This window comes from Mandrillus leucophaeus, unplaced genomic scaffold (genome assembly GCF_000951045.1).
Source record: "Mandrillus leucophaeus isolate KB7577 unplaced genomic scaffold, Mleu.le_1.0 Scaffold21, whole genome shotgun sequence".
In the NCBI taxonomy this organism is placed as follows: Eukaryota; Metazoa; Chordata; class Mammalia; order Primates; family Cercopithecidae; genus Mandrillus; species Mandrillus leucophaeus.
In genome coordinates, this window is record NW_012102143.1 from 1,007,472 (window position 1) to 1,019,723 (window position 12,252).

The 12,252-nt window shown below is 43.7% G+C and overlaps 1 protein-coding gene across 6 annotated transcripts in view; it reads left to right on the forward strand.

Annotated features, from left to right (window-relative positions):
- Window positions 1-12,252, forward strand: part of EIF4E2 (eukaryotic translation initiation factor 4E family member 2) — a 40,289-nt gene that overhangs the window by 9,428 nt on the left and 18,609 nt on the right. For 3 of the 6 annotated variants that reach the window (XM_011980233.1, XM_011980234.1, XM_011980236.1), the window contains 3 exons: window positions 4,479-4,583; window positions 6,709-6,861; window positions 6,958-7,094. In XM_011980233.1, the coding sequence (XP_011835623.1) occupies window positions 4,479-4,583; window positions 6,709-6,861; window positions 6,958-7,094 (395 nt within the window). Of the gene's footprint in view, window positions 1-4,478; window positions 4,584-6,708; window positions 6,862-6,957; window positions 7,101-8,828; window positions 9,096-12,252 lie in introns of those variants that run through there. The other 3 variants (XM_011980231.1, XM_011980230.1, XM_011980235.1) reach the window with 3 other exon arrangements.

Here is a 12,252-nt window from a genome sequence, read left to right on the forward strand (position 1 = left end):
GCCCCAACTACTCAGGAGGCTGAGGCAAGAAGATCACTTGAACCCAGGAGGTTAAGACTATAGTGAGCCATGTTTGTGCCACTGCACTCTAGCCTAGGTAACGTAAAATTAGCTGATTTGGAGAAAAGGGGAACACTAAAAAAAAAAAAAAAAAAAAATCCTGGCCATGTTGGTGTGCACCTTGGCCCCAACTACTCAGGAGGCTGAGGCAAGAAGATCACTTGAACCCAGGAGGTTAAGACTATAGTGAGCCATGTTTGTGCCACTGCACTCTAGCCTGGGCAACAGAGATAGACCCTGTCTTAAAAATTTTTTTAAATTCTCAAGTCAGTCATAATTCACTGGATTAAATGGGGGAGCCAGTGTAATTGAAGCTCAGGTACAGAAGTTTCCGGATAGCTGAACTCATGGAGGTGCCTGGAGGGTGGTGCACCTAGAGGGGACATGGAAGCTCCCTGAACCTTCCTCCATACCTTCCCTCATACCTTGCCCTACACATCTCTCCATCTGTGTCCTTTGTTTATAATAAACCGGTAACGTAAGGTACCAAGACAATAACTGGGGAAAGAATCTTCTTTTCAACAAACAGTGCTGAGACAACTGGATTTCCAGGTGCAGAAGAATGAATTTGCATTCCTTCCTGATACCATGTACAAAAAGTAACTAAAAATGGATCATAGACCTAAATGTAAGAGCTAAAATTATAAAATTCTTAGAAGAAAAATGTTAGTACATCTTAATGAACTTAGATTAGGCAAAGCCTTCTTAAATAACACACTAAATGCATAAGCAGCAAAAGATTAAATACTTGGCTGGGCGTGGTGGCTCACACCTGTAATCCTAGTACTTTGGGAGGCTGAGGCAGGAGGATCACTTGAGCTCGGGAGTTTGAGACCAGCCTGGGCAACATAGTGAGACCCTATCTCTATAGGATTTCGTCAAAATTCAAAACTTTTCTGCTTCAAAGGACACTATCAAGAAAGTGAAAAGATAGCCTACAAAATGGGAGAAAATATTGCAAATCATATCTAATACCTGTATCTAGAATACTCTTACAACTCAATTATAATCTGCTTAATATGAAATCAACATCATTACTATGCCGAGCTGATAAAATTTCAGCCTAAAGCAAAGATCTTGTTTAGTTCGCCAGTGCTATCTTAGAATCGGCTAACTTAGAAGAGGTTTTTGAAATAATATAACTAGCTTGTGTACTGGTTCATATTTGATTCAAGAAATGCTTGTTAAATGAATTCAAGGCCCTAGTAGGCTTCTAAAAGGAATGAAGGCACAGATCCTGTCCTTGGGGAAATAAGATGTGCCCAGGAATTTCTAATACAGGATAGACAATAAGTGGTACTATGGGAAAGGCATGTAGAGTGCTCTTGGAGTTTGGAGGAAAGAAGGAATTGATTCCAGTTTGGGGAATACTGCCATTGAAGAGATGGGTTTAAGATCGATTTTAAAGAACTTGGCCAGACCTGGTGGCTCATTCCTGTAATCCCAGTACTTTGGGAGGCCAAGGTGGGAGGATTGCTTGAAGCCAGGAGTTCAAAATCAGCCTGGGCAACATAGTGAGATCTTATTTGGAAAAAAAAAAAAATTTGGAGTAATTATGCACACTTCTTGCATTTTTATTTCCCTCTTGTGGGAAAAAGAAAGCATATAAAAATTTACCCAAATTGTACAAGGAGAGTTTTTCTTTTCTTTCAGTGTATATGTTAAGGAATGATTTATCATCAGGACTATCTCGGGTTAAGGCTTCTTCAGTGCTCACTGGATGTGTGATAGTATTTAAAGTCTGTCATTTTGACTTCGTAGGTCTGAACCTGAAAAATAGAAATAAAGTCTATTATGTAATTCAGGTCATTAGGAAATGGCTCACAATATTAAATTCATCACAGATAAATAATTACATTATTAATCCTTTTATCGAATTCAAAGCAGTGTTTCCCAGTGATTCTTAGCCTAATCATTAACAACATTCAAAAGTTCTTAAAGTCAGGGTGACTAGGAAGGCATCATCTTGAAATGGAAAGAGCACTGGACTTGGTAATCAGAGCTCACCTATTCTGATGCTTGACTCTCAGCTAGAGCAACTCAGTCCTGAAACTTCTCAACTATAAAACAAGTTGTTGAGATGATTTCTGAAGTCCTTTCTGCACCTCATATTCTGAGTCTGTGAACACTTATTTTTTTGGTTTCAATTAGAACTGTCAAATCTTTTGAAGTTTAATAATATTTCTCAGGCCAGGCATAGTAGCTAATGCCTGTAGTCCAGCACTCTGGGAGGCCAAGGAGGGAGGATCAATCTAGGACTTCAAGACTAGCCTGGGCAATAGGGTTAGACTTCATCTCTACAAAAAATAAAAATAAAAAAATAGCTGGGCATGGTGGTGCCCACTTGTGGTCCCAGCTACTCAGGAGGCTGAGCCAGGAGTATTGCTTGAGCCTGGGAGGTCGAGGCTGCAGTGAGCCGTGATCACACTGCTGCACTCCAGCCTGGGTAACAGAGCAAGACCCCATCTCAAATGATGAATGAATGAATGATGGTCTCGAGCTGTTTAACTTCACCTCTTTGCATATAAGATTGTGTAGTGGAGCTAGGCGTGTTGGCTAACGCCTGTAATCCCAGCACTTTGGGAAGCCAAGGCAGGTGGATCACCTGAGGTCAGGAGTTCGAGACCAGCCTGGCCAACATGGTGAAACCCCGTCTACTAAAAATACAAAAATTAGCCAGGCGTGGTAGCATGTGCCTGTAGTCCCAGCTACTTGGGAGGCTGAGGCAGGAGAATTACTTGAACCCAGAAGATGGAGGTTGCAGTGAGGTGAGGCAAGGCTGCACCATTGCACTCCAGCCTGGGCAAAAAGAGTGAAACTCCGTCTCAGAAAAACAAAACAAAAACAAAAAAAAGAAGATTGTGCAGTGTAGTTGTAAGATTGGAGGAGACCAAACTATTAAAGTGATTATTGACTGGGGAACTGGAGATGGTTGCCATACTTTCTCCTCACCAAGCCTCTTTCAGTTCCTTATTCACAATGAGCCACTTGTGGGTGTACTTAGTTCTCTTCAACTATGTTAGAGTGGATAAAGGTTTAGATTATTGCCGATTGTATTCATATGACCATTTACTATTCCAAGTCACTATATGCAGCTAAGCTTAGCAGTTGCTGAATATGAAGCACTGCCTTGAAGCCCTATAGATGGCGTTAGTTCCTGACTTCTTTTTAACATGTAAGATGCATCACATGTTCTTGTGCCAGAGAGGAACTAAAGGGGCAGCCATTTCACCCAGTGTAAGGTTGATTTCTCCTTAGGTGCTCCTGAAATCTAGAAGTATGACCTGAATCTTTGTCTACTCAGTACCCATTGTCAGCTCCATAGTTGTGGTATCTTGCTGTATGTTGATTTAGAGCCTGCTCAGCAAGTTGGCAAATACCAGCTATTTCTCATCAGAGTGTTCATGTTTTTTCTTTCCTCCTAAAGTGTGCCTCTTCACTGGCCAGTACTTACTAGGTATCCTCTGTGAATAAGGAAATAATCTGTCCTATCAAGACACTAATGAGCCTGTAGTCCCAGCTACTTGGGAGGCTGAGATAGGAGGATCCCTTGACACCAGGAGTTAGAAGCTATAATGAGCTATGATCATACTGCTGCACAGACCCTGTCTCTTTTTTTTTTCTTTTTCTTTTAAGGGGGGAGGTGACACTAATGAGAAAAATGGGACTACTGTGATGAATACAAATAAGCATATACTTGATAGAAAAATATAAATGTAGTTTTCTCATGGGATTGTGAAGGAGTAGCAAGGAGAAACATAATTTTTCTAGCTAAGAAGAAGGCCTTAAACCCTAGCTGTGAGAAGCTAAGTCCTGTACGATTTTGGATGGGCCTGGACTTTAGCAACAGCACGATGGTGTAGAGTAGTATGTGTGGTACAAGTGGTTGATTCTATCACTTATGCTTAGTAACTAAACAGGTCTAAGAAGTATTTCATTCAGCAAATGCTATATTTGCCAGTTAAACAATCTTTGATCAGTAAGTGATTTGGTTCTAAAAAATGCATTCAGGCTGAGGCTGTGTGGCACTTAATATACCTCAAGGCTAAAGAGTTTCCATTGTGCAAAAACCTGGTCCTCTTACTGCATGTGATGACTGTCCTGCGGCTTGAGTGGGAGAGTGCGTATTAACATGGTTTCACCAACTAAAGCTCCTGGCTCAGGCTTGCATTTCTCACCAAAGATTTTATTCTTGTATTGCTAATGTTGCATTTTTTCTTTCGTGAAACTAGATGATACACTTTTGTTCTAATATGTCTTCCCTCACAGTGCCACACATGAAAATGAGTCCTCTGAAAAGGACAGCCTGTAGTATAGTGTCTTCCATGCTTATGTTCTTAACTAAATCTCAACTTTGGGATGCATTCAAAGAAAAATACAAGACACATCTTTTTTACTGTGGGGTCTTCTCTCTGCAGGTGGAGCAGTTCTGGAGGTTTTATAGCCACATGGTACGTCCCGGGGACCTGACAGGCCACAGTGACTTCCATCTCTTCAAAGAAGGAATTAAACCCATGTGGGAGGTAAGGACTAATGGTCTCTGACTGCTTTTTTGAGCAAGTTTGGGTTTTTTTGTTTTGTCTCTTAGTCTACCAAGGTTAAAAGTATTTTAAAGTCTTCTCTCAAAACTGCATCACTCTCCAGTATATCCTTGGAACCTGAGCCTCTAGAGAAATGCACTGATGCCATTTTTTTGTCTGTGTGGGTTGGTGCTGGGTGTTTTTTAAAGACTGTTTTATGACTAAAATGGTATTAGAACATTAAAGGATTTTTGTTTTCAGTTACCTTTATCCCTATAGAACTTGTTTGTGTATGTGTGTAATATTTTTACATAGTACACATATGATTAAAGTGGGTAGGAAAATAAGCTTAAAGGCAGTAACTGAAGACCTAGAACTGTTTGCAGAGCCAGTATTCGACTGCGCCCTGGTGTAATGCATCTTCTATTCTGATGCCATGGCATTTTTTGAGTAGACACATGTGGTCACACCCACGCCGCCCAACTTACACAGCTCCTCATTGCTCACGTGATCTTGCATCTCATTTACCTTTCAAGCCTCATCTCCCATTATCTCTAAATCTTCCCTTCCTTGCAGGTGGACCCTCCTGTCAGTTTTTGCGCAGACGTGTTCTTTCCAGTGCCCGCAGTGCCCTTCACCTGCTTTTCCTGACTCACTCCTGTTGCCCTTAAGACCCACTTCTTGGCAGGCCTTGGTGGCTCATGCCTGTAATCCCAGTACTTTGGGAGGTCAAGGTGGACAGATTACCTGAGGTCAGGAGTTTGAGACCAGCCTGGCCAACATGGTGAAACCCCGTCTGTACTAAAAATACAAAAATTAGCCAGGTGTGGTGGCAGGCACCTGTAATCCCAGCTACTCGGGAGACTGAGACAGGAGAATCACTTGAACCCAGGAGGTGGAGGTTGCACTGAGCCGAGATTGCACCACTGCACTTCAGCCTGGGTGACACAGCAAGACTCCATCTCAAAAAAAAAAAAGACCCACTTCTTGACTGTTTCCAACTGTCTTGTTCTTTCTTAACATAGTGTGTATATCTGTTAACAGCAGCACTTATAATTACAGTAGCATTGCTGTAATTAATATCCTTGTCTGTCTGTTCTACTAGACTGGATCTAAGTAGCGACTGGGGCTTCAGCCAAGCACAGTGGCTCACTCCTGTAATCCCAGCACTTTGGGAGGCCGAGGTGGGCAGATCATGAGGTCAGGAGTTCGATACTACCCTGCCCAATATGGTGAAACCCTGTCTCTACTAAAAATACAACAATTAGCAGGGTATGGTGGCATGCGCCTGTAGTCCCAGCTACTCAGAAGACAGAGACTAGAGAATCACTTGAACCCGAGAGGCAGAAGTTGCAGTGAGCCGATATCATGCCACTGCACTCCAGACTGGGTGACAGAGGGAGACTCCGTCTCAAAAAAAAAAAAAAAAAACTAGATTGGGGCTTCATGACTGTGTACTTGATATGTAGTTACACTCAGTATTTTTTTTTTTTTTTGAGACAAAGTCTTGTTCTGTTGCCCGGGCTGGAGTGCAGTGGTGCCATCTCAGCTCACTGCAAGCTCTGCCTCCAAAGTTTACGCCATTCTCCCGCCTCAGCCTCCCGAGTACCTAGGACTACAGGCACCCGCCACCACGCCCAGCTAATTTTGTTTCTGTATTTTTAGTAGAGATGCGATTTCACCATGTCAGCCTGGCTAGTCTAGATCTCCTGACCTTGTGATTCGCCCGCCTCGGCCTCCCAAAGTGCTGGTATTACAGGCGTGAGCCACCACGCCCAGCAGACACTCAGTACTTTTAGCAAGTGAAGGGATGATCCGTGCTTGAAATATGACATAATTTCATTTTGATTCCTAAAGTATTTCCAGTAAAGGGGATTATTTTTAAAAGGTCTGTTAAGCCATTTTAATATATGGCTTATGCCAAGGATCCCAGCCATGTTTTTCTTTTTTTCCCCATTTCTTCTCTCCGTAGTCCTACCATCAGTTTTTCTATAGAGTTGAATAATTGGAAAATGATATGACTTCTTAGTGTTTAAGAGATTATTGGCTTTTTACTGCCTTCATACAAAAAAAAAAAAAAACACTGTGAAACCGTATTTTAACTTCAGTGCTTTCTGTCTTTTTACAGGATGATGCAAATAAAAATGGTGGCAAGTGGATTATTCGGCTGCGGAAGGGCTTGGCCTCCCGTTGCTGGGAGAATCTCATTTTGGCCATGCTGGGGGAACAGTTCATGGTTGGGGAGGAGATCTGTGGGGCTGTGGTGTCTGTCCGCTTTCAGGTAAGCCACCCATGGGCCAGTCTGGTTTCTTGTGTTGCCTTTGCTCTCCTCGCTGCCTCTGATTTGCTTTGATGATTCCTTGTGTTCCTCTGATAGGAGGACATTATTTCAATATGGAATAAGACTGCCAGTGACCAAGCAACCACAGCCCGAATCCGGGACACACTTCGGCGAGTGCTTAACCTACCTCCCAACACCATTATGGAATACAAAACTCACACCGACAGCATCAAGTACGTGTTGGGGGGTTACGGGAGGATGTGTCCCTAAGCTTAGCAGAAGTAGATCTGTAGTTGGGCCCAGAGGAATATGACCGGACAGGAGACTTACTTGTGGAGAAGGGACAGACCAGGCCTTCCCTCCAGGGCTTCTGGCTACTTGCTTCAGTTCTTTGTCAGCGAGGCTCCCTGCCACCTATACTACCAGGTGCTTTGTAGCAGAGAGAGCCTGTCTGCAGAAACCCAGTTGCACTGCCTGGGCTTGCTTAATTTCTACAGGCTGTCCTGTCTTTCATATTCTAACCACTATCTTAAAATGAAAGACAAGTGCTTTTCTTTTTCTTGCTGTTTTTTAAGATAATTTCACCTTGCCCACCCTCACCCCACTTCTGCATGTCTTTTTAACTTGTTAGCTTCAGTCTGTTTTCTTTGTCCTGGGATACTGACTACTTATCAGGAATGACTCCATTTCCTTGTGTATAGAGCTGACTCATAGAAGAAGGAGGATAGTGTGTGTGTGAGAGAGCAGAATCAAAGGGAAGCATGATGGCCACAGGGAAAATAAGCTTTGCAGTCTCCCTAGGACTCAGGGAAATAGAGCTTTCTGTCTACAGTGAGAATCACTGTTAGGCTTGCTCCTTCTGTGATTGAGTGTCAGAAGTAAGCTCAGGCTATTGTGAAAAAGTGTGGGGAGTGGCTGTCAGATTGTCTCAAAGCTGGAGGGAGAGCTAGCCAGCTAAGAGTTAGGACTCTTAGGTTTAGTTCTGTCCTATGGCCCCGTACCAATATGTGCCTTTGACAAGCGTCTTTGCAACTTTGCTTCAGTTTCTCCATCTGTAAAGTGGGAGACAGTACTTTATCTAACAAGGCTATTGTGAGGCTGATTTAATCTTTAACTGAGGGTCCTCAGATGGAGAATACTCTTACAGGGCCACGTAGTAGTATTGCTATCATCATCATCATCATTAGTAAGAATATCATCATGTTGTTATTATTGAAGACTAGTAGTGAGCCCAGCGATTATGTTCAGCAGACAGACCGTTTGGGAATCTCTTTCCCATGCATTCACAGATAATGTTATGAGTGGAGTTGGCTTAAACCAGCTAAGTACCAGTTTTTAAGTGGGAACTTCCACTGCTATGGGAGTTGGTCCGTGATCAAACGGCTGGCATGACTCATCATAGTCACCAACAGTTATTAGCCAGCCTTGGCCCTGGTTGCTTGCCTTAGCAGTCCGGTGTTAGCATTGTTTTTCTCTAGGCACATTTTTCTTATTCTCTGTTCTGGGATAGAAGTAGTTTCTGACCTCTAGCCTCATTCAGTCCAGGCTGGAGAGATCTATACCTTTTTCTAGGATTCTTGTTTTCAAGGTTTCTAAATATCCCCCACTCCCACTCACCCCCAAAATAAGTTTTCCACCTGGATAAGAGAGGGAAAGAGGTATTTTTCATCAGTTCTCCCCTTCTCTGCTGTTCTCCCTTTCTAATACCATAAGGCAGTTCTTTGTGACTTTTATAGATATATATGTACATGTCCTGACAGAGTTTAGGAGAGCCTGTGGGCTTTTTGCCTTAGTCTGCTAGAAAGACTGGCCTGCTGCTCCCTGCTTTATCCAGAGGTCTGCCTCTGGGACTTCAGCCCTATAGCTGTAGAGACCAGAAAACCAGCCCTCTTTGAGACACAGATGCTACTTTCCCTTGCGTCCCCCTCTCTTTCCTTTCCCAATGAGCCAACCTTTTGCACTTCCACTAGAATGCCAGGCAGGCTGGGCCCCCAAAGGCTCCTTTTTCAAAACCTCTGGAAGCCGCGGTTGAATGTGCCATGACCCTCTCCCTCTCTGGATGGCACCATCATTGAAGCTGGCGTCATCGGAGTCTCTTGTTCTGTTGGCGTGCTACCTGGAAGATCCTTCTGTCCTGGACAAGAGGAATTGGAAGAGCATTTTATGTTTTAAGAACAGGCTGACACAGCAGCTACAACAACAGCTGAGATCACTTAATAAATGGTGCTAAACTAGCTTGTCTCATGCTCTTGCTCTTTATGGTGCATCAAAGATGTGGCCTTTCGGACTGACTGTCACCATATTAAGGGATGGCACATACTTTTCCATGGAGGGCCATCCGGGGAATGCAGCCTCATTTCCATAAGCCCATTGTATAGTGTCATGTGGTATTTTGTTCCAGGACTGCTGAGGCCTGACATAATAAGGTGACATCTAGCTTTCAAAATAAGACCCTATTTTCTGGTACTTAAATTTGAGGTCCCATCTAGTCATGCCGATGACCAGAACAGAGTGATTTCTGATACAGAATTCAGCTTGAAAGTCTGTTCAGGTTGGAAAGGGGGATCCTTGGCCTTTGCTTCGCTGACTTCCATTCGCCTTTACTTCAAAGAAATTTCTTGCTTGGAGGTAAATCCCTGCTTCCGTCTGTGTGGCTGTATGTATATAGCTTCCTTGCTTTGTGCTAATGGGGTTTTCTTGCTGGTGCCAAAGCTGCCCAAGCCACAGCTCTTTTCTAGCCTTCTCCCTTCTGCTTTCCCTTTAGAGCCAGGTCATCTTCCTCTTTGAGTTAGCCCTGCTTGCAAGATCTCAGGGTTATAGCCCTTCCCTTTCTCCTGGGCCCGGTGTTACTGCACATCAGGATCTGGGGTAGGGAAACGTCTTCATCCCGTGTGAGTTTGCTCTGTAGGATATCTGACCGTAGCACATATGGACCCCTTGTGTGCTTTGTGGCTTTGGCTTGTATGTGCTGCAGCTTGGCCTTTAGGCCCCTAACCTGCATGTAGAGTTTCAGCAAGCCTCATGCTACTTTAGGTTTTCTTAGGAGCTACCACCAAAAACATAATAAATAATCTTTTTTTTTGCAAACACTGGGTCAGTCGGCCTGAGAGGATCTGTGAAAGTGGCTGTGGATTTAAGGTTGAGTTTTCCAGAGTGGCTGTTCCACTTTGGCAGTGATACCCTGTGCTTGTACCATCCTGACTTACCCCTGATCTCCATGTGGCCCAAGATCCTGCATAACACCTGTTAGGATTAGCACTGTGGGCTCAATATTCTAGGGGTGTTTGTGTCATTGCATCTTTGTTTATTACCTATCCAAAATTGGTTGAAGTACCTATAAAATGAGAGATTTGCTGGAATATGGAAAGGCCCGTTCTCTACGTTTTTAGTATTTGTCAAAGAGTTACCTTCTCTTGCCTTCAAAAAGTGTTACATGTATTAACCTTAATTTCGGCTGTATTGTAACTTTTCTGGGAGGGAGGCTTGATGTCACCTCCCAGAGTCAATGTTGACTAGAAAGCACCAAACTGACCTCGAGACCCTTCTGATCCTTGTCAGTATGAACAAAAGTCAGAAGTGCTTCTGCTTTCTTCTATTCCTTGTGGCTCTTCCATGGATATGGCTTTGTTTGAGCCAAGGAACAGCAGCTACTGAGACTCAAGAATTCCAAGGAGGCTGGGCGAGGTGGCTCATGCCTGTAATCCTAGCACTTTGGGAGGCTGAGCCGGGCAGATCACGAGGTCAGGAGACCAGCCTGGCCAACATGGTGAAACCCCATCTTTCCCAAAAATATAAAATTAGCCGGGCATAGTGGCCAGCGCCTATAATCTCAGCTACTCGGGGAGGCTGAGGCAGGAGGATTGCTTGAACCCAGGAGGCGAAGGTTGCAGGGAGCCGAGATTGCGCCACTGTACTCCAGCCTGGGCAACAAGACCAAAACACAATCAAAAAAAAAAAAAAAAAAGAATTCCAGGGAAAATGAAGGAAGAAGGAGCCAACATTCATTTTCCTGCGAGTACTCTGAAGATAGGGCTGCTGGTGGTGAGGGGAGTTTTTTTAGGAGTGGCTTAGATCTTTCAGTCAGGTGTTCCTGATTCCTGCTTGCTATTTTTGGCCCAGTTTCCAATGTCCTTCTTCAACTGTTGGGTTTTTCCAGCCTTTCCCTAATCACACTGCTTATGGCCTTTTCCTGCTGCTCCCCTCAGTGTGCTACAAGGCACTGCCTGCCACACAGAGCAGGCAGGTGATGAGCTGCTGTGCTGCAGAGGGCTCCTGCTCTTGTTTATAGCTGACAGTTCACCCCTAAGAAGCGGACAACTTGTTAAACTGAGTTTTTGCTCAGGTCATAAGAGCTCCTTTTAATGAGGCCAACTTGTAGTCGAGTTTTCATAGATGTGGGTTCCCCATATTCTCTGCTTTGAGGAGAAATCTCATAATGCAGTGAGAATCATGGGGCTACCAGGATAAAACTGGGCTCGGAACCATATGAAACACCAATGTCTTTTGTGAAGAAACTCCTCTTTGGATTAGTCCCACTGATTCCTTTTGTGCATCTAGCCTGGAATGGAAAAGGAAAACAGGCCAACTTCCCATAGTGGACTACAGCACTGGAAAAGACTGGCCCAGCTTCTCTGCAGGAGTGGAGGGTGGGTGATTCTCTTTATTCCTTTATCTTAGAGGGGAGACAGGTCAAATTGTGGGGACTTTCCCACGTCTAAATATCATTGTATTTCAACACTGAACTTTAATATATAGGCAAGGACTAGCCCATTCCCTTCTCCTGGCATGGCTAAATCATAGGCCAGTAGCACCAGGTTACCCCAGCTTAATTGCTGGCCTGGCTTTGCATCTGTGATATGTACCACCAAACTGGTAGTCAAAGCAAAGAGCCCAGATTAGCAAGAGGCTGAGCCCCTCCCTAAGTATAGAGAGCTAGTGAGTGCAAGACTGCGAACCTTGCAGGCTTTGGGTGGAGGTAGGGGAAAGTGTAGAATTGCACAGGATTTGCTTTCTGGTATGTGAGATGGGACAAGAGTGGTCTTAAAAGAACTCTTTGTTCCTCTGTCTTTTGAATCTGTTCAGAATTCCCTGTTGGCTATATTAATCTCAGTAATTTCTGTTTTTAGAAACTCCAGTCATATGACACTTTTTACATTTAACTTGTTCTTTCTTTACCTTTAAAAGAAGAAAGTTGTAATATTACCCAGTATGCCTGGAATGCCAGATGGAAAATAGCTGGACTATTCACACCTAGCTTTAGGTAGTAGATTTGCCTTTTGGCCGAGCTCTGGGCCTATGAGAATAAGAGTGATTATATCAAAGATTATGGCCCAGTATTTTATTTCTGCTGGATCCATGTGAAGAAATTTCTTTCTTTTTTTTTTTTTTTTT